Source organism: Hippoglossus stenolepis, chromosome 21 (assembly GCF_022539355.2).
Source record: "Hippoglossus stenolepis isolate QCI-W04-F060 chromosome 21, HSTE1.2, whole genome shotgun sequence".
NCBI lineage: Eukaryota > Metazoa > Chordata > Actinopteri > Pleuronectiformes > Pleuronectidae > Hippoglossus > Hippoglossus stenolepis.
In genome coordinates this window covers 18,309,569-18,334,361 of record NC_061503.1, presented here as the reverse complement: position 1 = coordinate 18,334,361, position 24,793 = coordinate 18,309,569, and the positions used below count along the sequence as shown (strand labels likewise).

The 24,793-nt window shown below is 43.7% G+C and overlaps 3 protein-coding genes across 4 annotated transcripts in view; all 3 read left to right on the top strand.

Annotated features, from left to right (window-relative positions):
• Window positions 1-1,366: 1,366 nt before the first annotated feature.
• Window positions 1,367-9,896, top strand: pdk2a (pyruvate dehydrogenase kinase 2a). Its single transcript, XM_035146462.2, has 11 exons — window positions 1,367-1,588; window positions 3,161-3,302; window positions 3,879-3,950; window positions 4,208-4,392; window positions 5,274-5,363; window positions 5,626-5,703; window positions 6,059-6,135; window positions 6,227-6,325; window positions 7,494-7,604; window positions 7,722-7,835; window positions 8,215-9,896. The coding sequence occupies exons 1-11, from the start codon at window positions 1,471-1,473 to the stop codon at window positions 8,356-8,358; spliced, it is 1,230 nt and encodes a 409-aa protein (XP_035002353.1). The 5' UTR covers window positions 1,367-1,470; the 3' UTR covers window positions 8,359-9,896.
• Window positions 9,897-10,011: 115 nt separating this feature from the next.
• Window positions 10,012-15,271, top strand: LOC118100922. Of its 2 annotated transcripts, none has more exons than XM_035146464.2 (10): window positions 10,012-10,764; window positions 10,852-10,915; window positions 11,458-11,532; window positions 11,737-11,781; window positions 12,345-12,398; window positions 12,529-12,571; window positions 12,668-12,847; window positions 12,927-13,196; window positions 13,823-13,912; window positions 14,630-15,271. In XM_035146464.2, exons 3-10 carry the CDS (start codon window positions 11,458-11,460, stop codon window positions 15,034-15,036), a joined length of 1,164 nt encoding a protein of 387 aa, XP_035002355.1. In that variant the 5' UTR covers window positions 10,012-10,764; window positions 10,852-10,915; the 3' UTR covers window positions 15,037-15,271. The 2 variants fall into 2 exon arrangements, with proteins under 2 accessions (XP_035002355.1, XP_035002354.1); XM_035146463.2 differs by having other exon boundaries at window positions 12,342-12,398.
• Window positions 15,272-16,164: 893 nt separating this feature from the next.
• The window catches only part of myo1d (myosin 1D), a 67,343-nt gene continuing 58,714 nt past the window's right edge, over window positions 16,165-24,793 (top strand). The window contains exon 1 of the mRNA XM_035146452.2: window positions 16,165-16,757. Within this exon, the coding sequence (XP_035002343.1) occupies window positions 16,663-16,757 (95 nt within the window). The 5' untranslated portion in view covers window positions 16,165-16,662. The remainder of the gene's footprint in view (window positions 16,758-24,793) is intronic.

Below are 24,793 nucleotides of genomic sequence, written 5' to 3'. Positions count from 1 at the left end.
GAGGAAGTAAACAACTCCCACTGTTATCGCTGCATGGATATAAGTTTCATAAGCAGCTTTAAAGTTCTGCTCCTGCGTGTGCACTTTTTATAAGTGAGAGATATAATATGAAACAATTCTTCTTTAAAACGTCTGAAACCAACTCGACCTGTTGTTTGTTCTGTATTTTGTTGACTTGTGTACTTTCGACAATGTTCAAAACCCGAAGTCAAAGTGAGGAGACGTCACATCTTTACCTGCGTCTTTGTCCGTCTCTGCTATAACTTCGTAAAGACGTATGACGAAGGACAAACACTCAGTTAACCACTCGTTTCTTACTTCCACTGTTTGTATCTGTCACTTGTAACGATCTCTATTATTCCTAAAACTTTAACACATGATCTAATCGCATCAAGTAGATTTTCATTGGTAATAGTGATGAAGACAACGACTCCCATGATCCCCCGCTGCTTCACAACATCGTCACACTAGTTGTTTCGTGATTGTTTTGATCGAGAGACCCCTAGTGGCTGAAATTACATATCGTACCTTTAATAATTTACTAATATGAATAAACAGCATCTGAGGTGCGATGCTGTGCACACGCTTTAAAACACCCCAGCCAGGTAATGCTAACTTCTTATATCGTAATAATATTATTTCATAATGATGTAATTTATTCCATATGAGGCCTAATGATCAGTTGATCTAAATAAGATCAATTTCTGATCAATATGAACTCTATATTGTTCATTATTTGCCGGATGTCTTAGAAAATATGTCTTTTTTATATTGCCCTCCTCTTAATTTCCTGAATTAGAATCTGTTGACAAGATCAAGATGAAACAGAAAATAACAATAATTAATAATACAGACAATAGGTACAAAACATAATATATTGCTTTCACTACAGATATAAATGATATTTGTGTAGAAATGTACATGTTGATCACACAAGGATGTTTTTGTATTTGTATACGTGTATGAGATATTGAAATACACACTCTACTATAAAATGCACTATAATAAGTATATCTGTAGGTATGGTGAACAAAATTTGTTTGTATAAAAATTGTATTTTATAAACCGAGATGTAAATGTAGCACTTTGTAACTTTGTGAAGTAAAGAGCTGTATGAATAAAGTTGTATTATATTATTATATTATTATTATATATAACATTCGTGGTGGTTGTTTGATACGTGATCAATACATCACACTATTACACAATCACAGACAAACACAGCAGCTTCCTGATTGGATGTGGCTGCACAGAGACATATCTAACCCCGCCCCCCGGCGATTCCTACTGGCCAGCTGCGAACGTAAATAAACCCTCCCGGGCCTCTGATTGGCTGGAGCGCGCTGCGTCCCCGCCGGTCCCTCGAAGGCGCGTGCACGTCTCCGGTCAGCTGGAGCAGTCAGTCGGTGGAACCGGGACGAGCGCGAACGAGTCACATCTCTGTCCTCATCCTCCTCTTCGTCAGCCACGATGAAGCTGGTGCGGTTCATCATGAAGAACGCGGCTCTGGCCAGTGTCCCCAAACACATCGAGCACTTCTCCAAGTTCTCCCCCTCCCCGCTCTCCATGAAGCAGTTCCTCGACTTCGGTGAGTACCGACCTGCTCCGGTGTCGATCATCATGTGTCCCTGGTGATGTGATCATGTGGCTGCAAGCTCGAATCCCAATGCATGTGTGCAGGAGATGTGAACGCATGAGCAGAGTGTGCAGCAGCAGCAGCAGCAGCAGCAGCAGACTAGTGTTCACACAGCAGCACAGAGTTGCGTCAGCTCAGCTCTGCAGCGTCTGGGCCCTGAGAGCTGCACTGCTGCTGAAAACATGCATCACAACAGTGAGGCTGCAGCTCTCAGGTCAGTGAGGACACGTATCCTGCAGAGGGATTCGTCTCAAGTGAAGGTTCACGAGCAGAAACACAGATATTGTGACTATTTACAGATTAAAATGCTTTAAACATCCTGCAAATATCCATTTAAAAATAATATAGTGATTATTATTTGGGCTGCAGCCATTTTTTATGTGTTTTTTGTAAAAATCTAACTAAAGTTCAATTTAAAGTTTGGTCAAAATGTCTAAAAATGGTGAAACCGTCCGTCACTTTCCCAGCTGACCACTTCAAACTGCTTGTTAAGTCCGTTTTAAAGTAGAAAAGTTAAACTACATCAATGCTGACACAAGAATGTGTCACTAATACGAGTGCTGTGTCTCAGTTTCCATACGGACTTGTGCTATTTTCAGTTAGTGTCCTCACACTGTGCAGTGCAGAAACGTGCTCCACTGAAAGTACCTGAAATGTCTCCCACCCTCATTTGTCCCCATCTTGGCTACACAGCGGAAGCAGGGACGTATTTTCAAACTTGTGAGAATCCTGGGACCCGTCGCCAGCGGCTGACGGCGGTTTCCTTTCCACGCCTCGTCAAATAGGGGACAAAACACATATTTGTGTACAAGCCTAGCAGGCAGCAGGTTTTAAGGCGAGAGACAATCGGTGCGTGCAGAACGACCTGTGTTTTGATTCGTGACATCACTTCCCGGTCGGAGGTCACGCACCACGCCACTGACTGTACCTCAGGTGAATGTGCGAACTGGTAAAATCCCATTGGAGACACAGCAGGAGAGTTTGGGAAACGTCCTCGGGCCTCGTTTTAGTTTGAAAACTCCACGGCTGCAGTTTAGACTCTTTGGAAACGATGCTCACTTCCTGATTGGGCCTCAGGGCCCAGTCACACATCAGGTCGATGGGAACTGGGTCAAAGTTCACCCAAGTTGGACTCGACGCGGAGCCACGCTGGGAACCAGCTTGCCCACAGGAAGTGAATGGTTTATTAGACCCCTGGTTGATCGGAAGTGAACGGCTGGCCACGGAGGAGCTGAAACGCTCGTCTGACGAAGACCGTTGTCGGTTTCAAACATCATTTCAGATGAAAGCGTGTCAGGGTGGACGGAGGCTCAGGGTCCTACAGAGTAATAGAGCTGCAGCTATTCATCATTGTTATCATTGAGTACTTTACTCTGATTAGATCTAAATTAACATATATACAATAAAAGGATCTCTTCACAGTTTTCCACAACTCAAATAGCTGGATTCTTCTCTGCCAATCAGCTTATCAATAAATACTGATCTGCTGTGTGTGTGTCTGTGTGTGTCTGTGTGTTGTCTCAGGTTCAATCAACGCCTGTGAGAAGACGTCCTTCGTCTTCCTGAGACAGGAGCTTCCTGTGCGACTCTCCAACATCATGAAGGAAATCAACCTCTTGCCCGACAAACTTCTCACAACCTCGTCTGTGCAGATGGTGCAGAGCTGGTGAGTCGCGGGTTTGATTTATCTGACTTATGAATAAGAAAACAAAACCGTATCAGGGCCCAGATCCAGATCCAGATCCAGACCCAGATCCCCTGTTGGCTGCGGAGTCAACAGCTGCCGACTTGTTTATCACCGTGGACTGAGGCCGTTTTATTTCCCCACTGTGTCAACATCGTGCTCTGAATTACAACGGCAGCCTCTGACCGAGTTGGACGACTCCTGTGTGTGTCTTTGTGTGTCAGTGTGAGTGGGGGCCTTAGCTGTGAACTTTACCCCAGTTTCTTGTCACACGTCACGTGACGTTGTTTTCAACTGTGGTCTGTCTCTTTTTCACTGTGAGAAATTCACCCTGACCAAAAAACAAAATCCACTGTTTTTTAATTCTAAGAACATTCCAGTTCTGTCTGTTCACATTTACAACACGTGTTTGTGTGTGTGTGTGTGTGTGTGTGTGTGTGTGTGTGTGTGTGTGTGTGTGTGTGTGTGTGTGTGTGTGTGTGTGTGTGTGTGTGTGTGTGTGTGTGTGTGTGTGTGTGTGTGTGTGTGTGTGTGTGTGTGTTTGTTATGATTTGTCAGGTACATCCAGAGCTTAATGGAGATCCTTGAATTCCTTGACAAGAATCCTGACGACCACAAAGTCCTGGGAGAGTAAGTTTCTCATGTTTCTTGTTCCGACCTGCTGATTGTGATTAGTTTTCATGTCTTAAAGAGAAACAACAACCCGCCGGCACTCGAGCGGATGTATTTTTAGCTCTGAGCTCATATCAGGTTTTTGGAAACGGAAGATGTAACTGAGTTTTCTTACCTCTGCCAAGTAGGTTAAGTTTTTCCACCCTCTCCCTTGGATTGGGACAGAAGTGAGTTTCCCCCCGACACCTGAATGTCTTCACGTTCGTCCTCCCCAGGTTTGTCGACGCCTTGGTGACCATCAGGAACCGGCACAACGACGTCGTGCCCACCATGGCCCAGGGCATCATCGAGTACAAAGAGGCCTTCTCCCAGGACCCAGTGACCAATCAGAACATCCAGTACTTCCTGGACCGCTTCTACATGAGCCGCATCTCCATCCGCATGCTCATCAACCAGCACAGTGAGTCGTTCACTGTCTTATTTCATAATAATTTTGATGTTAGACACCAGTTAGGCTTTAAACTGTAAAATGTATATTTAAATAATTAAGCCAGTGAGGAAATACTTGTGCAAAAGTACGAAATATCTGTACAAACCTTCACTACAGAATTAGTAGAGGGACGTAAACGTTCTTCTTCCTCCTTCCATCTGTCAGTTAGTTTATGTGTCACCTGCGGGTTGTCATAGTGATAAGATAGTAGAGCGTTGGAGGTCAGTGGTTCAATCCTCTCTCTGTCAACGTGTCCTTGAGCAAAACAACTGAAACCATCGAACCATCACAATCAACGTGATGTCATTGGGTTGTTTTGTCATCGATTTCCCGTTTATCTGTGACATTCTTTGATCCGGTGGCTGAACAGATGAACGTCTGTCTGATGGTAGTGAGTCGTGAGCTCGTAGACGTGTCGTCATTGTTCTGATGGTGTCGCGCTTCACAGCTACTGTTGCATGAAGGGAAACATCGATGTTTCATTAACTATACAACCAGGGTTTTTCCTCACACATCTCAAACCTGTCATTTCCTCCCAGGCTGAGTAAAATATGTTCGAAAATATGTTTTATTCCCAATGTACAGCAGTATCTGTTATAACTGTAGTATATATATTATATTCAGTACTTCCTATGTGAGCAGAAACGTGCCCACTATCACTATCGAATATTGAAAAGTACCACAAGTTGTCATTGAATGTTTATTATACATTAATGAACATCTTACAAATTATAGACTTAATTTCGATACTAAATCCTGCATAGTATGTTAAACTTGCTCTTTAGATGTTCCATTAATTACAGATGACTCACTGCATCCTGTTTTTAACGTGATGCCTTTTCTCTCTGCAGCTCTTATCTTTGACGGCACCACCAACCCCGTCCACCCCAACACCATCGGCAGCATCGACCCTCTCTGTCGGGTCGAAGACGTCGTCCAGGGTAAATATGAATTATGTTTGCAGCCGAAGCGTTTGGATGATTTATGAGGTGATAATTGCTTTGAAACCCTTTTGAAAAACAAACACATCCCGACGCCATTTTATCCTCTAGATTTAAGATTAAACAAGAATTAGTTCCTTTGTTTTATATTGATTTAACACGATATTTAGCCTGCTCACGGAAATTGTGTGTTAACAAAAATAACTCATGTTCTTTTTATGTTCTAATCCTGATTTCTGATCTCTGATCTGCTTTTCATCAGACGCCTTCCACAGCGCCAAGATGGTGTGTGACCAGTACTATCTCTGCTCCCCCGATCTGATACTGCAGGAGATGAACAGTAAGAGTAAACACTAACTCCGTTTAAACTGTAAATGCAAATATTCCGTGGTGCAAAAGTCCACTGGTGAGATTTGTCAGATAAAGGAGCGACGCCCTCTGTGTGCACATGCAGAGCGATTGTATGTAAATCAGCCAGATGGACCTGATGGGCCTCTAATTATAGCACTGAAGCTGAAGTAATGGCTTAGTGGGCCCGGCTGACTGCATCAGGCAATATTGACACACGGGCCCTCTCCTCTCCGTCCTCACAAAGCAGAATAATTGCCACCGATGGAAAAAGGGATAATGAATTTTTTAATGAAGTGGATGAAATGAAGGAACGCTGCTTTGTTTTTGTCCCCGTGTTTCTGCAGATAAGAAGAAGAACCACTCGATAAACATCGTGTACGTGCCCTCTCACCTCTATCACATGCTGTTTGAGCTCTTCAAGGTACAGAAATACAACTCAAATTCATCATGAAATCATTTCTAACGCTACTTTAAAATGGGACTAATCACGTGATGCGTCCGTTTTCCTGCAGAACGCTATGAGAGCCACCATCGAGACCCACGAGAGCAGCAACAACCTCCCGCCCATTCAAGTCATGGTGTCTCTGGGAGGCGAGGACATGTCAATCAAGGTGGGTTGTGAGTTACAACACAGCTGCTGGAGGTGGATGAGTAACGTTGCGGCTATTTTTGGTGGATAAGGATTTTTCAGTGAGCCTCAAAAATAAACATCACAAATACCCCTCGAAGGAACCGAGCAGCAGCGAGACCCTCGAAGTTTAGAGCCTCGATTTAACAAGCGAACAAACAGCAGGGGCCTGTTCTCTGTCTGAGTCTCTACAGCTGCTGTCTGTGTTTGTTTCCTCCCATAATGTTCACACACTAAAAGCAGATTTAAACTCGTCTGTAGGAGTGAATGTGGAAGGTGTGGGGGTGTGTTTTTTTTTTTTATGATCTGTTTAACGAGTCCAGCGACGACTGTAACGACAACACGCTTTCACCCGGGTTAATATTTTACAGTGTCAGATTAGTTGAGTCTTTGTTTGTGAGTCACCGCCCTTTTTCTCCCCTGGCTCCCAAATCGTTCCCTAAACCTGTTATGCAACGACTTCACCCTCAATTAGGCACCGTGCCGCCAGGCGAGCAAATCTACTGAGCTCTGATAAGATTAGCTGCATGAGGCGTGTGCCGTCATATTCACAGAGCCTCAGTCATAATGCTCGTGTGTTATTACAACAAAATGTCCAGAGTAAAGGAAGTGACTCATCACCAGAAAGTCCCTGAATCTCTCCAGGTTTTTCTGGGTCAGGTTTGAACATCTCTGGGTCTTTCCGGGTTCAGGGACACATTTTGACCCGCGAAGAGCTCTAGTGTAGGGGAACGTTGTGGCAGCGGAGGAGGCAAAAGTCAGGACTGGTAACAAGAACAAGAGGTAACGTGACATTTTGGCAAGAATGTAGTCTTCCAACCGGTCCTTATAACCGGAGCTCAGCTGGTCACGCCCAGACGGCAGCACAGACTACACAGGGAGAGGAAACGCACACAGGCCCAGAACCAGGAAGTGTCCAAAACTAAAATCTCATAATCCTGACGATATGTCGCTCTGTGTCTGCTGCAGGTTGTAAACGTCCTTAAGATAAAACGTTCCTCTCCGCTCCTCTCGCACCTTCACTGTGACGATGTGCGAAGTAAACAAACAGAACTCCAGATGTTTGTGACACTCGTCCGCTGACATCACCGACACGTTCTCATCCTCACCTGTCTCCCTGTCTCTGTCTCTACTTGTGTCCCTGTCTGTAGGTGAGCGACAAGGGGGGCGGTGTCCCATTTCGTAGGATCGAGAACCTTTTCAGCTACATGTACTCCACCGCTCCCGCTCCACAGATAGGAGAGCACACGCGGCCTCCACTGGTGAGTACAGACACAAGAAACCGGCCGGGATTGAATTCATTAACTCGTTCGTACTCTTGGATTCACTGAAACAGATGTACACCCTCTTAAACCCACGATCCGCCCGCTCTGTTGCAGGCTGGCTTCGGCTACGGCCTGCCCATCTCCCGACTCTACGCCAAGTACTTCCAGGGGGACCTGCAGCTCTACTCCATGGAGGGCCACGGCACAGACGCTGTCATCTACCTGAAGGTGAGCCAGACATGGGGATGGTGCACCAGGAGTTTGAAAGTCTGCAGCACATAGCAGGGAGAGGAAACGGGCCTGAAATGTTAAATAATGACCAGACTCTGCAGACACGTGGAGCCAGTTCATGTATATATCCTATATATCGTCAAAATAATCTCATAAAATACAAATTTGCCTCGTAGATCCAGGATCTGCACATTTAACCAGATCTGCTTCAAGATTTGTTGCGTCATGTCCCAGCTTCCACAAGATTTTATGGAAATTGATTCAGTAGTTTTTTAGTAACCGTGCAAACAAAACACAAACCAATTAAAACACTAGAATGACACTAATTAGAAAGCGTACAACTTAAATCCAATCAGAGTTGTTCTTCTCGCTCCAGGCGCTGTCCACAGACTCCATCGAGAGGCTGCCTGTGTACAACAAAACCGCTCTGAAGAACTACAAGGTGAGCCAGGAGGCGGACGACTGGTGCATCCCCAGCACGGAGCCCCTGGACCTGAGCAACTACAAGGTGGCCAAGTGAAAGTGTCCTGGTGCTGCAAGGCTTCGGACCTCGAAGCCTCCGGAGTCTCCACAGCCTCACGTCATCGCTCCGCTGAGGCAGAAGGGGGCGCTCTGGTTTTTAGCCTGTAGCTCGTTCTCGTTGTTTTCAGTCTCTGTCGTTCTGCTGCTTCTTCATGAGAAAATAGACGAATAGGAAACGGATACTAACACTCGTCACCACTGAGACTTTGGAGGTGTACACTTTTTCTGCATCAGCTGTGTGTGTGTGTGTGTGTGTGTGTGTGTGTGTGTGTGTGTGTGTGTGTGTGTGTGTGTGTGTGTGTGTGTGTGTGTGTGTGTGTGTGTGTGTGTGTGTGTGTGTGTGTGTGAGCGGCAGCACCCAGCATGCAATGGGAGTAAACAAAGGTGTGAATATGAGTGGACTGATGAAGAGTAGCGGATGCTGGTTTACGTTTTCCCATCTGAAGACATTTTACATGACGTGTAAATGTTTGAGGGAAACACTGAAACCAGATGTTGAACATTTGAACGAGAACCACTTCCTGTCGTCTTCACGTCACCGAGGCCTTAAAGTAGCAAATTCACCCAAAGGCTCCTTCATTGGAACTACTTGGAAAGGTTTCCAGTACTGTGATACTGGGAAGTGTAGATCTGAACAAAATTAGCTTTTGTGATTTCTATGGTTTTCTTCCCTCTTGAGTCCAGAGCGCGTTCTTTCAGTTTGAGAGCAGGACTTATTGATTTCACGTTTAGATTCTCTACCGCTCTCACTCGCGCTCACACTCAGTTCTCCCTCTGCTTGAGGTTAGATGTCCTGTGCACCAGCTTCAGCTTCACTCCTCGCTGCCTCGGTGAAACGTCTGCTCTCGGATTTCACCTGTCCTGGCGTTCTATTGGTTGGGGAATTTGTTGCACACACACAAAAAAGAAAGACGTTTGCACTGAGCGTGAGAACAGCTGGAGCTGGAGCGCAAGCAGGGGCTATTAGAGCGTGAGCGTTACAGAATCTGAACATGAAATCAAAAAGTCCTGCTCCCGAACTGAACGACCGCGCTCCAGAATAAACAGAGGACAGAAGAAACCCAGAGATTCTTGTGTGGACGTGTGTTCGCCCCTTGTGATTTTTCATTTCTTTAAAACCATGGTAACCAGTGTTCCCACTGAGTGAAAAGATACAGAGTTATCTTAGTATCAGTTCTTGTTTTGTTTTTTTCCCGGACCAGGATGAATGTAATTAGTCTTCCGTGCATTAATTAGCATTAATTATGATATAATAGGAGCTGCAGCAGCGAAGGGCCCAGGTTCTCTGTGCTTTTGAGCTGATTTCACTGCAGGCTGTTGAACCACAGGAGGTTGGAGCTCTGATAAAGAAAGGCCAGTTTGTGACACTGGGCCGTACGAGGACAAAGTGCTGTGGGTCCACACGTGTTTTCTTTTGTATTATATTTATCTTAATCATACAGTATGTGAAAGGTTATTTTTTATAGCTACACTTTTGTGACTGAAACAATTGTAAATACTGTAAATACAAATAATAAAAAAAACTTCACAACAAAATTTCTTCTTGCAGTGTGTCACTACAGGAGAAGGGATAAAAGGGACCTGAGGGGGGCGCTATATCCAACTTGACATGACACAAACCCACATCACTCTGAACTTCCATCTTTTCTTTTAGTATCTGAATGATTAAAACACAGACTGTGAATAAAGATGGACGACGTGACTGCTCCTCAAAAGTGAAGCCAACGCACATTGTTCGCCCCCTGGTGGTTGGCTGCAGTGTAGCTCATAAATGTCTTGTTATTTGATGATATAAAAACAGTTGGCCGAGCTTGTGACCCAGAAAAATCGCGACTACATCCTCTGCTCGCTTTGGCGCAGAATGACATCATCGGTTTTAAGATGGCAGCGTTCGTACCTGGGATACTTCGGCTTCACTTCTGGACAGAGGCAGGAAGTGGACACAGTCTATAGTTAGTCGAGATATGTTAAAGATGGATTTGTTGTGTTCCTCCAGTTTAATCGAGAGTAAATGTTACATCCATCATCAACGCTGTCAGACTGTAGAACAGGACGTGCTTCATAACTACTATTAATTATATACATGTGATTTCCTCTGCACTTGTATAACTTCAATGTTTACGTCCTCACATTAATGTTTCTTTTCACACTTCGTCTAAAGGACGTTGTGAAGTAGCTGCACAAATTAAAAGTTTCACCGCTGACCAAACAAAACTGCCAACAGCCGTTTAATTTAACGTCTGCGTCAGCGAGTCGTCTTGAGAAAAGTCACACTCGGCCCGAGCGGGAACGCCGGCGTCAAACTGACGTTTGTAGTTTCCCCTTTGTTGGTGCATCACTGCGTCGCCTACATAAGGTCACGGTCAGACTGCGGCACAGTTTCTTATCGCGCCGACATGAAGAGGTAAGAGTTAAACGTGTGCATTTATTTGTATCTGCTGATATGTTCGGAAAAAGATATTTGAAATGTAAAGATTTGTTTTTCTTTCAGTTCACACGTGTCCTTGTTCTGAACTTCTTATCACACACGAGCTGGTGATTACATAGAAATAAAGGTACATTTACTTCTGTTACATCATCTCAGTGCCACATGAATTACTGGTGTTTGTTAAATGTAGCAAACAATTTAAAAAATACATCATAACTGTCAAAATATATTAAGTCGTTTTAAATAAGAAACGTCATACAATTGTCTACACTAAGCAAGATTTTTGAAAAATGTAATTTCGTTGTATCCTAGAAATAATATTTTAAAGAACTTACACAACTTTTAAGTTCATTACTGTTGTTTTAATATAAATTCACTGAATTCCCAGAACAAACATAACTGAGTTAACGATCCAGATGAATTAAATCCATTCATTATTCATGATTCCTTTATATTCTCATTTTACTAGTTCATAGATAATACATGTAGATATTATGTATGTGTTTTCTTATACCAACAAAAACACAAACTTTTTGCTGAAATAATTCAAACCTCATGTCAAACAATTGTTGTTGATAAAATAATAAAGACAATTAAACACAGACGTGTCATTTGAAAGAGAAAGCGTGTAATTGTCGTCTCACATTGTGTAACTGTTGTCGTCCCCAGATGGTTGTGTTGGCTGTGGCTGTGTTTGTAACCTTGTCGTCTTGTGCACTCGGCTGCTCGGGGAACATGAATCCTGTGAGTGTGAGCTTTGTTCCCTGACGCTGCAGAAGCTAAAAGGCAGATGCAACATAACAATTCATCCATTATGCAACAAAACCTCCTGGTTTGGTGCAGACACACAACTGAGCCGAGCTTTAGCTTCAGAAAGAGAATAGAACATTTCACCGTGTTAACACCGATCAACTCAACTTTTCCGTGACACTTTTTATTATTTTCCAGTCTGAGCTTCAGAGCTTGAAGATTCAACCTGCTGCTGTTTTCAAGGTGAAATGATGATTTTTTTGTTTTTTATTGTTTGTTGAGGCAAAGCAAAGACATCTGACGGCAGCGTCCTGGACGTGTGACGGACTTTATCCATTGTTTTCTGACAGTTTTGTTTTTTAATTTGCTGGAAATGTACAAAACAATAACGGTAAAACCGGTATTCATACAATGAAGAGACTGTGAAGGGAAACAGGAACAACGTTATCACACATCTCACAATATGTGAAGATCAGAGACGCTGCTCAAATAAACTAAGAGAAATAAAAAAATTAAAAGAAATAAAACTAATAAATGAAATATACATTTTAAATAATAATGTTATCTCACTAATTTATGGTTTCAAACTCTTCTCTGCACTGACTGGGTCTCAATTTTAAGATATTTATACTAAAATGTAACAGAACTAACCATTAAAATCCATCTTTTGCAGCGTTGCCTCTGTTTTGAACATGAGTGGAAACATCTGAATCACTTCTAATCAACCTCATTTATTATTAATTTGATGTTTTTGACGTGTGAATCTGTGGTTAAACAACTGTTTCCTGTGCTGTTCACTGCAGCAGATGAAGAATCCACAGTGTGAACAAACCACACTTCAGCAGGACGCTCTGACGCAGGTGATCAATCTAATCTGTAATCTAATCTATAATCTATAATCTATAATCTATAATCTAATCTATAATCTTTTCCCTCCACATGTATCTGTTCTGTGCATCAGCTCCTGAATGTCTTTAATTTCATCCACAGGTGAACATGAAGAGCCTGAAGAAAAAGACTCAGAGCGACTTCGGTCAGTCAATAAAAAAACAACATTCTTGACCTAAAATATACAATATTTATTCCTCCTTCTCTTTTTAATCTCTCTCAATTAAAATGTCATCTGCAGGAACAACCCTTCTTACTTATGGCACAAGTGATGAGGAGGAATACGACCTGCGTGTCTCTGAGGAAGACTCCAGGAGAAAGAGCGACCCCTGCTTCCACTACACCGTCCTGGACGATGCCTGGCGCGCCACCAACTCCACATCCAAGTTGAGGATGTGCGACCGCAACGTCAAATGGAAAGGTCACTCTATCTCCTGTACAAATACATTTTCTTGAGCCATAAAGACACAGATTCTGATCACTTTTGTTTTTCGTCACAGGCTGGTACCGCCTCTTCTACAAGGGTAAGAGTATCCAGATGCCCGAGCGTTGCGTCCCTGTGAACAAATGCAGCACCCACGCCCCGCTGTGGCTGACAGGGCCTCACCCGAAGAGGAGGGCCGGCATCGTCACCCGCCAGGTCTGCGGCCACTGGAAGAAGAACTGCTGCGCTTTCAAATCCTCCCCCATCCAGGTCAAGAAGTGTCTCGGCAACTACTACGTGTACAAGTTCACCAAGCCGGTGTCCTGTGATCTGGCTTACTGTGCGGGTACGTGACACCAGCGCGTTAGTGGAAGGAAATCTGGTTATTGAGTCGTCCTGACCACAGGGGTCCTCAAGGGAAGGAAGCTAAACTAAAGGAAGGAAGTAAAGACAACAACAATAAAAACACTTTAACCTCGTGCAAATGTTCTGATACATGAAGAAACTTTGACGATAAATGACAGTTATCCACATTTTCTATTCAGATATATATAAATATGCTCATTCTGCAAAGACACTATTAAAACACTATTAAAACAAGGTTCATTATTTACATTAAACATTGAAGAAGGTATCCAGATGTTAGATGTGTGTTCACCTCTTGTCTCCTGCGTGTGAATGTCTGACAATTCAATTCATCCACACGTTTATCAAGGTGAACTGACCATCTCTTGCACCGTCACTCTTCTCCAGCCTCTGGATTAAACCCAAACTTCTTCCTGTTTGTTTACAGACAATCTCCCTGATAATCTTATGTCCCTGAATTACATAAAAATATTAATATTAAGAGATTCGACTGAACAAATCTGAACCCTTGGATCTTAAAGCTTCTGTCACAGCTTGTCGTTTTGCAGGGGCTTTTTTCCACAGTGGGTTTCTGACGTGTGAACGATGTTGTGCGTCTGTTCTCAGATGTCAACACACTGGTGTGTTCGCGCTGCAGAAGAAACCAGTCCTGTGTGAGCCGAGATAAGATCAACTGGAAGTGTAAGACAAAGAAAGGTGAGTTACTGTCTGTTTTTAAAACCACAACATCCAAACAATGATCTGATTTCAAAGGAATACTTTAACATTTTTAAAGAAGTGTGGGAGTATTTCCCTGCTTGCAGAGAGTTAGAGGAGATATTGTTTTCTATTCAGTTCAATATTTAGCGCGAGTCAGAGATGGGGTTTTACATTCAAGTTTATGCAAACTTTATAAACTATTTGTAACTTTGTGTATGTTTGTGCTATAATAACTATCATAATCATTATCATAATAATGAAGCTATAAATGAATGTGTCTGTGGCTTCAGTACTAACAGATCTGCTCTCAGCAACAACAACAAAAAGACACATTTACCAAAGTTATTATTATATTTAATTTTATGTTTTTTGGTTTCCAGTAGAAATAGAAGCATCCCAAACTAGAATGTCACCCAGTAGCAGGTTTTGGTTAAGTCCCTTAAATCCATTGAAGCTGCACCAAACTCCACACACTCACAGACATCGGTCCCTTTAACATGTCTGATCTGTTTCATTAAGTTTCATGAATTATTCTCTGAGAGAAAATGTTATAGAAAGTGAACAAAAACACAAAAAACAGATTCTTTTCGTGGGGAAACTCCCAGTTTTTGTGTTTTTGTAAAATCCTGCTGACAAACAAACACACATAAAACCAAGAAACACACAAAGTGCTCAGGTGGAAACAGGAGATAATGAAATCTCTCCATGTTTCAGTGATCAGAAGACAGGTCCACTTCTTCGCGTCCTTCCCGGGTCAACTCAGCGGCAAAGTGAACCGGATCAAGTACAGCAAGGTGCTGGTGAACGAGGGCCGGGCCTTCAGCAGCCGCACCGGGGTGTTCAGGGCTCCGGTCAGTGGGGTCTACCAGTTCTTCTTCTCCACTCAAACCGCCAACGCCGGCCAGAAGACGGACCTGTGGCTCGTGGTCAACGGCTACTGGGTGGCCGTGTCCCACACGCTGGTCACCCGGCCCTCGTCCGTGGGCAGCTTGGCCACGTACATGACCTTCCTCCGCCAGGGGGCCAGTGTGTACGTCACACACAACTGCGGGAAGTCGTGGGCCAACGCTGCCTCCATGACCATCACGTTCGGAGGCTCGATGCTTCTACAGAAAAAATGATGTGTTGACAAGTGTGTAGTCTTCTGATGTTTCCTTGTGTGTGAAGAGGAAAGGGGATTTGTGTTTCAGTAAATATACAGAAAGTGTAGAAGTTTACACTCTCTCAGTTTCTATTTCTCTTACATGCAATTTAATTTGAGCTTTCTTTGTGTCAGAGCTAAATCCTGAAGTAAACGTGTGTCTAATTTAATGCTTGAATATACATTTTTAAATAAAATAAAACATGAATAAAAGAGTTTGTTGTTCATATTTATTAAATAATATTAGGTAATGTGAATTTACTAAACAATTTCTACTATATTTCTGATGTTCTCTCTGCAGTAAAGTGATTAAAATATCAACTGCAAGTGTCCAAACATTATGCAGCTCATCTAAATGTTTTATCTCAGGGCGGTTACATACAAAATCTAACCATGTTGCAAATCATTTAAATTTCATCTGCAATTATTATGAAAGAATATTTAAAAAGAAAATAACTCGGGAATATGGACACAAGTTGCATGAATTAGAAAAGTAGATATAACAGAAAAGCTAAAGATGAATAATGTGTGTTATTGAAGGCTGTAGGTGTAGAGGTGTACAGTTTATAACATAAGGTCATTTAATTATAGTTATATGATCATCAATGTTAATTTGGACTCTATACCCACTTTTAAATTTGATAATATATTTAATCTAGTTATTCATTATTGGCTATATTTCTATTTTTCTTACCTACTCTCCTTTAGATTGTTTTAAATACTGTATTAAATACTCCAGTGTTGATTATTATTAATAAATTGTTAAACTGTTTTATCATTATTCGGATCTTTCTAAGTGTTGTCCACTAGGTGGCGCTCTGACACTGGAGTAAACCTGCAGGTGTGTTGTTGATGTTCTGAGTTTAAACACATCCACACTTCACACAGCTCGAACTGCTCCTAGCAACAGATTAAAGTCAGATTTATTAACATCTGCAACATCTGGACTTTTTTATTTTTAAATTTTATTCTTTATTTTTCCTTTTATGGTCCCAGATGACATCAGGGACGTTTTCCTGTTTGTCCTGTGTTTCCTGTGACTGATTGAAAACGTGTGAACAGGGAACCAGAGGCTGATCACAGGGCTCAGCTCGGATGCAGATGTTTGATTGACACTCGGGGTTTGTTGGTTTGTTGGAGAGGCACCTCTGCACGGAGCCCGGGGGGGGCGGGCACTGCACGGGGAGGCCGCCCTCCCATTGGCTGACTCCACAGGAGACCAAACTCCAGGAAAACGCAGCTGCGGGCGCACGATGGAGCGGGACGCGTTTCTGGCGTGAAGACGGAAACTGCGCGTGGACATGAGGAGTTCCTCTGATCCTCTGCTGCGTCTGGAACAACATCTGAACTTCTGAGGGGAGAGGAACCAGCTCGTAGACACATGTTGTTGTTGTTTTATCACAACCGCTGAATTAAACATGAGTGAAAGGACCATTTGACTTTTTTACGCACGGATGGAAACGCGCACGGCGGTGCTCGCTGCTCGGTGAAGCCGCCGGTGTCCCTCTCTTCTGTCGGCACTTCAAAGCAAACGGTGAATTACATCACTGCTCTTTGATCTTTCCTCGGTCTTCCCTCGAGCGCCAGTGAGAGTCCAGGTGGAAACATGGCCGAGCACGAGAGCCTGGAGTTCGGGAAAGCGGATTTCGTGCTGCTGGACAACGTGTCCATGGAGGAGTTCATGGCCAACCTCAAACTCAGGTGAGTCCAGCAGGTGAAGGAGGTGAAGCAGCTCCGAGGAGACAGGGAGCGACCTCACTGCAGCGTGTCAGCCGGAAATGTGCTTCTAAAAGCGGCCTGGGTGTCAACAGGTGCCTGGAGCTCACAACCAGAGAACCAGAGAACCAGAGAACCAGAGAGTCAGAGAGACAGAGAACCAGAGAGTCAGAGAGCCAGAGAGACAGAGAGACAGAGAACCAGAGACAGAGAGCCAGAGAACCAGAGAGTCAGAGAACCAGAGAGTCAGAGAGCCAGAGAGCCAGAGAGCCAGAGAACCAGAGAGCCAGAGAGTCAGAGAACCAGAGAGTCAGAGAACCAGAGAGTCAGAGAACCAGAGAGTCAGAGAACCAGAGAGTCAGAGAGTCAGAGAACCAGAGAACCAGAGAGTCAAAGAACCAGAGAACCAGAGAGTCAGAGAACCAGAGAACCAGAGAGCCAGAGAGTCAGAGAGACAGAGAGTCAGAGAACCAGAGAGACAGAGAGACAGAGAACCAGAGAGTCAGAGAACCAGAGAACCAGAGAGTCAGAGAGACAGAGAACCAGAGAGTCAGAGAACCAGAGAGTCAGAGAACGAGAGAGACAGAGAGTCAGAGAACAGAGAGACAGAGAACCAGAGAGTCAAAGAACCAGAGAACCAGAGAGTCAGAGAACCAGAGAGACAGAGAGTCAGAGAGTCAGAGAGTCAGAGAACCAGAGAGACAGAGAGTCAGAGAACCAGAGAGTCAGAGAGTCAGAGAACCAGAGAGACAGAGAGCAGCCTCTTCAAGTGTCCATGAGCTGAAGTACTGAAGAGTGTTCAGGCCAAAACTAAGATACAAAACAGTATCTGTAATCACTTTCATCAGTGTACTATTACAACGAGAGTCCTACACACAGAGATATGATATTTATACATTGTGCAAACACAGTGAGGAGATATTGATTAACCTTGAGTTGTTAAATGTTTTGCTCTTTATCAAGACTTTAAACAAAGACTCTCAACCGTCTAAAAACAAGAAATAATGAGACATTTATCGTGATAATTATCGATTCCGACTGATATGAAAAAATTGAAATTGATACAGATCTTGACCAAGTGTCCCAGCTCTTCAGACATAAAACAATCAAAGGAGGACATTTGTTTTCCATTTCGAAAAAAGGTCTTGAGGTTCTCAAAGGATTCAAACCTGACACCGAATCGGCCTTTTTACAGAAAGATCTCCACCAACATTTAGGAAATGTTTAAACATTCTTTATGATTAACACTTTATTTGTTTTTGAAACGATAACAACCACAATGAGCAACTGTAAAATCACAGAGAAAAGAAAGGACAAATATGGGAAAGATGCAGGATGAGCGTTGTGGCTAAAAATGGTATCAAATTAAAAATGATCATCTCAGTTTATATCTGTAATTATTACGATAAAATCTCATTAAGTTTAAAGACAGATTTGTTTCTGATGAAGAATGAATGAAAAAGACTTTTATTAGACTTTAAATCATTTTATTAACCTGAGCTGGGTCAATATCTCCTCACTGTATTTGCACAGTTTATCAGCATCACATAGATAAACTGGACTTCTGTTATATAACTATATGGCAGTAATTATTGATATGGTTTTATGGCCCAGCCCTGACATCTGTGTGACATCTTCATTGACCTAGTGGACTTTATTCATATCGTAGTATTTCAACTTTGTCCTCTAAACGCAGAATGAAACTAATCTTCCTCCTCCGGTGTTTCTCTTACGTCTGACTCTCACTCTCCAGATGTTGTGACCTCACCTGAGTTTGGACTTTGTCTCCCATGTGTGAAACCTTGTGTCTAACACACAAGGCTTCACACGGCAGACACAATGAGCCATTTGTATGCAAAGTTGTCTGAGTCACAGTGTGTGTGGCCTTTAAATAGCTGGTTGGGCTATAGTTGGTTCCTCCTGGTGCCGCCTTCTCTCGATCAAACCTGTATTTCTCTGTGAATTATGCCCGAGGCGGAGGAGACTCCACCCGGGCCGCGCTGCCGGAGCCGATCCTCGTGGACCCGGTTACTATCAGCTGTGTTGTCAGTGGCTCGGTGTCAAAGCATGATGTCAAAGCATTCTCTGTGAATGAAGAGCGCAGCGTGGGGGAGATTACGTTTCACATGGGCCCAGAATCAGCTTCCCCCACCTCCTCTGCCATCTGTGATGAAAGTGGAAGCTGATCCCTGACGGCAGTTTTGCAGCAGTTGCCCCTGCAGGACGTGGCGGCTGTACACGGTTTAGTTCAGGTGTCAGATCATCGGTGCAGGTTTCTACAGGAGACGACTGCAGATAATTGAGTGTTCACGTGATTGAAATACCTGATAGCTTCCTTAATGGCTCGTTAACGACAGAACAGGCACCAATTCTTACAACCTATGTCGTATGTTTTGTTGACTTGTGTTGTCACATTATCCAAAATGTTTCCTGCAACTTTCAAACCCAGAGAGAAATCCCCAATTAATTTTGGTTCGCCTGTTAATTGCGTCATATCCGCTTTATTCAAACGTTGCGTGAATAAAACTACGTTACCTCACATGAACATGTTTTGCAGGTTTTTCACGTCGGGTAGATTTTCATCGGCTGCGGTTGTGAAGACAACAACTCCCATGATCCCGCGCTGCTTTATGACATCATTAAGCTAGTTGTATTGTTATTGTTTTGATTGAGGGACCCCTAGTGGCCGAAGTTATATAGTAAACGTTTAACAGCATAATGACATATCAGTTATGTTGTCGTCATAAAAAAGGACAGATTTAAGGACATGTGGACCAATCTGGATTTTTTGGGGGCAAACCTCATATTATGTAGTAAAACATTTCTGATATCAGCTGATTAAATGAACTTTTAAAAATGTTTTTATGATTTCGCAGTCATTCCTGTTGCAGTGGTTGATGCATTACATTTCCAAACCCTGTCCCTGCTCACTGGTTTACGCCGTCTGGCAGCATAATGACTTGTAGAATAAATATTTTGAGGATTTTAAAAATGCTGGTTGGACGTTTTTTTCTCCTGCTGCCTGGTTTCCCTTCTAAGGCGAAGTAGAGCGAGCTGCGGAGCGATCTCATCGTGGCTGCGCCTCCTGTTTCTGCCCTCGGGCTGGTGATGTAGTGTTTGTACTCCGGGGCTCGTTAAGCCGGCGTAATGGTGATTTCACTCACTTTATGTTTCCATCTTCTTAATTGTGAGGATTTGCTGCTTTTCTTTGGCTCATATGAAACTAAGCTGAGCCCTTTTTCTTTCATGTTTCAAAGACCAAACCATTAATCAATTTACGGAGAGAATTAGACCCATTTTATTGTTTGTGTGCAGAGATTCTTTATAAACAGTGTATGGTGCAGAGTGAAGTTAGAAAACTCTGCGTTCATCCTACCTGGTTTCTCTGCACTGGAGATTTTATAGTCAATGATTTTCTTGAAATGAAACTGAACTTTCTTTACCACTGTTCACGTGTGTGGCTTTTAAGTTTCAGAGTCTGTTAAGCAACCAGCAGATAATGAGTTAGTTGGAGCCTAGTGTATAAACTTGAGCTGGAATAATAGGAAAGGACAAAGTGCCACGTGTACAAGTCACAGTGTTATTGTATTTGTACATTTTTCAATGTGTGAACAGTAGCTTTAGTGGTCGAGCCGACCTGAGAGTGACCAGAAGGCATCAGGCCTCATCCTCCACAACTCGTTTTCTTTTCCTCCAGCTCGACATCTCGCTCTGCAGATGGCGTGCACAGATTGTTATTTGTAAAGGGTGTGACCAGCGAGGACCGCTTCCTTTTGGCTGCTCGAGGGTGCGTGCGTGCATACATGCGTGTGTGTGTGAGTGTGTTTTCCTTGAATGGGAGTTACCCGGTGGACGGAGGGATGCAGACAGCTCGAGGAATCCAAACGTCCTGGTTCAGTTAAACAATCCGCCCGTCGCTCCTGGGTGTGTTTCTCACCGTGTGTGGGACTTGAACCTCACAGTTAAATGTGTCCAATAGTAAAAAAGCCTCAGATCTCGACTCGTTTAACAAATTTATTTATTTGACAGTTTTTTTACGCGCTCCAGAAGTGCAAACAAGGCGTTTCACATGTGTTTCTGTCAGACTTGCTCTTTGAGAGGTAGACTTTCCTCACGCCTCCAGAACTTGTGAAAACCCCCAAATATTTGTATTTGTAGTGTGTAGGGAGGGGGGGGCTTTGGTGTGGGGCCAACCCTTCACTTAACAACTCCCCCAGTGCCTGAGTTTGGCGAGGAACCCACTGAATCTCGCTGCTGTGCGGGGGGATTTCTACTTGTTTTGTTAAATGCCTGCCATGTTGCGCGGGTAATCGAGTTGCCCGGCGGCTGCCCGTGAGGGGTAATTTGGAAAAGATTGCTCGCTTTCCCTCAGCGTGGTCGACCAAGTTTGACATTTACTTTGTTTGACTTGAGGTTGAACTGTGTGTCCTGTTCCAGAGAGCCTCCCCGTCTCTAAATAGAGTCCCGCAGATGCCCGGGCCGTTCTGCAGAGATGTCTGGTGGGATAAAAGTTGAAGGCAAATTCCTGTAGGGTCTTGGGAATGTTGCCTGAATTGACCCGTCAGCAGATAAGACTTCAGGGCCTCAGCCCACTGAGCCTCACGTGTGTTTATGTGGGAGAAACCGTCTTGATATGTGATTAAAGATGACTCATGGCAGGAAAATAAAATGTTTTACAGATGGGGAGAGAGTTACGGCGTCAGAATACGTGTTTAGACTTTCTCTATAAAACTCCCCGTCTATAAATTACCATTTAATTGAAGCTGTCGTGGATGAAACAAGTCGCGCGTACTGTACAGTTTGGTTCCCCCCCCCCCACAAGAGAACGAGAGAGTTAATTCCCCCGGTAGTGTCTACTTGAACCTGTCCAAATAGAGGTAAAATAACTAGAGGAGGATAAAACTGTTTGGAGTAAAGCTCCTCTGCACAGCGTCCTGTACGTTTACAGTATGTGTGCCAGCCGGCCACAGCTCGGCTGCTGCTAAATGTTTTCACGAGGCAGCGGTGGTTTTGTCTGTCCTTCAGGAATCCAGGACAAAAACATTCCTGCTAAACTGCTGCGTGTTTCCCAAATAATTATGGAAGGATTTTTAACATTCTTCTCCCAAATGGGCGTCCGATGTTCCAACGGCTGAAAGCACAACACCACAGAAACGGGCTGTTTTTGTGCAGGTGAAGGAAAAATAGGTCAAGAGCAACATGACAGGGGTTTGAGCTTCACGGGATTGGTTGTTTGTATTAATCTCAGGGGGGCACGACGGCCGGAGCTCGTATCACACAGGGAAACACAAACATGAGCAGCATCAGAATGTCCAGCATATCAAGGCCCAACTGTCCCTTATATTCATAGATGTCAGAAAAACAGACGGCTGGGGCTGAGGGGGGTAGAGCAGTCGTCCTCGACGGCGGTTCAATCCCAGTGTTCCTCACTCCGCATGCCAAAGTGTCCTTGGGCAAGATGCTGAACCCAAACATAGCCCCTTCTCATTGAGAAAAGAGCTAATACACTGTAAAACACTTAGAACAGGGGAGAGACGTACATGAACTCCGGAGAATGTCCACAGAATTGCGTCTGGAGTTTGTCTTTCACACATGAACAACGCAGCAGGAGATTCTCCACTCAGACGCGTTCACAACAACACAGAAATCTCCGGAGCGTTCAGGGGAGGGTTGTTGCCGAGGCAGGACGTAGCGTATAAACTCTCTTGACATCTTCGTCGGTGTTTTCTACGTATACGGCAACAACTCTTCATCCTGAGATGTTTGTATTCTCCTTGTTTGTTGCTGTTGTAAACGCGTCTGTTCAGAAAACCTCCCGCTGTGTTTTGCATGTGTGAAAGACAAACTCTGGGTGTATTAAAACATGGAAAACCACAAAATCCTTACGATACCCTCCTTGCGTTTTTCAAGTCTGCCTGAAATAATAATTCATATCTGCGGAATATCACGTCACCGTCAGTGAACACATTGTGCTAGGATCCAAAAAGCTGCCATTTGTCTGAGCGCATGAATCACGGCTCCAAGTGATTTGACCTTTGAACCCATCGGTGGGGAGTTAAAAAGGACTTTGAACAGGAAGCCTCCAATAATATGAGGCCGGCAGGAAAGCTGGCATTTCCCCTGCCTGGGCTGCTCACATTTCATTGTTTCCTGCAGCTTCTCTTCCAAACCGAGCTGGGAATCCTCCGTGCAGCAGACGGGACATAAAAGTTTCAGATTCAAAAGTAATGGTGATGGGATTTTATATTCTCAGGTAGCACATTAGACACAAGCGCTTTGGGTTGAGGCGACTAACAGTTCCAGCTTTGTGAGGTAACTCTGTCACTCTATCTCTGGTGTATCCCGGATAGGACCATAAAATCACTTTTATTTTCACGTGTTCCTAAAGTACAATGGCTCCCCTGTTGCAAGTGCTCAAAGTGCAGAGGTGGTGCGGTGCAGAAAGTGACGACATCTTTTTCATTTCTCCTGCAGAATAAACAAAAGGATCAAAGTACAAGAGGAAAGTTTGAAACCTAAGGGTCGAGGGTCACACGTTAAATGTGTCCTCTGTGACATAGAGTCCAGCAATTTAGCCTGAACTCTTGTTTTCACAGCTGAAAACATTCTTGTCCCCACATGTGTCTGTGCCACATCCTCTCTTTTTAACGCTAAAGGTACGAACATCAGACACGGAAATGTTTCTAAAACCAGGAACTTTACCTCAGCTCGATCTATTTGCTTTTTTTCACACCTTTGTTCGTTTCTCCGCAATAAAACCAAAGTCCACCCGCAGAGCACACAGTCCTAACACGTCCGTTCCCTGCAGCACAGATACAAACAGGTGATAGCGTGCAGCAGATGCCTCCAAGAATATTAAAGCAACACTGTCATGTTTTTTCGCAGCAACAGCGCCCCCTGCAGCCACACATGAGGATTTATTCTGTTGAGTCCAAGCGAAGTGGTTTTCATGTAGAGAAAAACAAAGCCGGATCATGTTTCTTTAATCTCAACCTGCTTATTAAAGTTTATTCCCTCATATTGTTGGTCAGTGACGGGAAGATAAATATCTATCTTCCTCTTCGTTTGTCCAGTAGCTCGTGGCCACGACGAGCAGCGACCGAGCTGTCGGCTTCACTCGTAGGATTAAAGCTTCTCGAGCCGAAGCAGACGATGGTAGAATCTGCTTCTCTTTGCTTTATTTGTCGAACCTTCATGAAAAGTCATTACACAAACGCTGCTTCTGTGCCTCAGACTGACGTCCCCTGGAGATTGTGGCTAATCAAGAAGTAGGAGAGTCTCCCATGAAGCGGCTCTCAGAAAAAATGCCTCGTAGGCCCGCTCCCCTGAAATCCAGCAGTCCAGTCTCGCCACAAGAATTTCCATACAACCGTCTGTAATCTGAAACACATTACCATCCTTACATAAACAGGGCCTGTGCTCTCGTAGCTTTATTCTCCTCTAAAATAAGTTCGCCAGCTCCCAGAGACGTCTCATTTGTGGACTGAGTTGGCAGGCGGGGTCGGGAGCGGGTTAGTTTTTACTCTGGGTCTTTTTTTAGTGCCCCCGAGTCATAGTTTCTTTTCCTTTCATCTACTCACTGTCTTTCTCCATTTGTTCCTTATATCTTCATCCCCCTGTACGATGTAATATGTGTGTTTTAAAGCAGGTCCTGTATATGAGTCAGGTTTTGCATCACTTTCTTTAACATTTCTAGATGTTTATGACATTTTCACCAATTTCCTAGAGACAAATTCATAGATCTTGATGAAAAGACATATTTATACGACTGTTATCTGTAAGTGTGGGAAATGTGGTGCAGCCTAATTGGAACTGTTGTGCATTGGTGGAGGTTTGAACTCACTTTTCTGTTCCTGATACTGATTCCGATACCTGGACTTTGCATATCACCTGATACCAAGTACCAGTACATTTAATTTAAATATATAGGCCAATAAAGTATTTTAACGGCCGGTTGCTTCTAACCCTGTGTTGCATGGTCCACGTCGCAGTTTTACTTGTGGGTCTTGAAAAGTTGCGAA

Bases quoted from the DNA above. Each gene is read 5' to 3' on its own strand.
- pdk2a (XM_035146462.2), top strand. From the start codon at position 1,471: ATGAAGCTGGTGCGGTTCATCATGAAGAACGCGGCTCTGGCCAGTGTC. The intron at 3,303-3,878 runs GTGAGTCGCGGG...ATGATTTGTCAG, and splicing joins GTGCAGATGGTGCAGAGCTG to GTACATCCAGAGCTTAATGG. The intron at 6,326-7,493 runs GTGGGTTGTGAG...CCCTGTCTGTAG, and splicing joins GCGAGGACATGTCAATCAAG to GTGAGCGACAAGGGGGGCGG.
- LOC118100922 (XM_035146463.2), top strand. From the start codon at position 11,458: ATGGTTGTGTTGGCTGTGGCTGTGTTTGTAACCTTGTCGTCTTGTGCA. The intron at 12,848-12,926 runs GTCACTCTATCT...TTTTCGTCACAG, and splicing joins CCGCAACGTCAAATGGAAAG to GCTGGTACCGCCTCTTCTAC. The intron at 13,913-14,629 runs GTGAGTTACTGT...TCCATGTTTCAG, and splicing joins GAAGTGTAAGACAAAGAAAG to TGATCAGAAGACAGGTCCAC.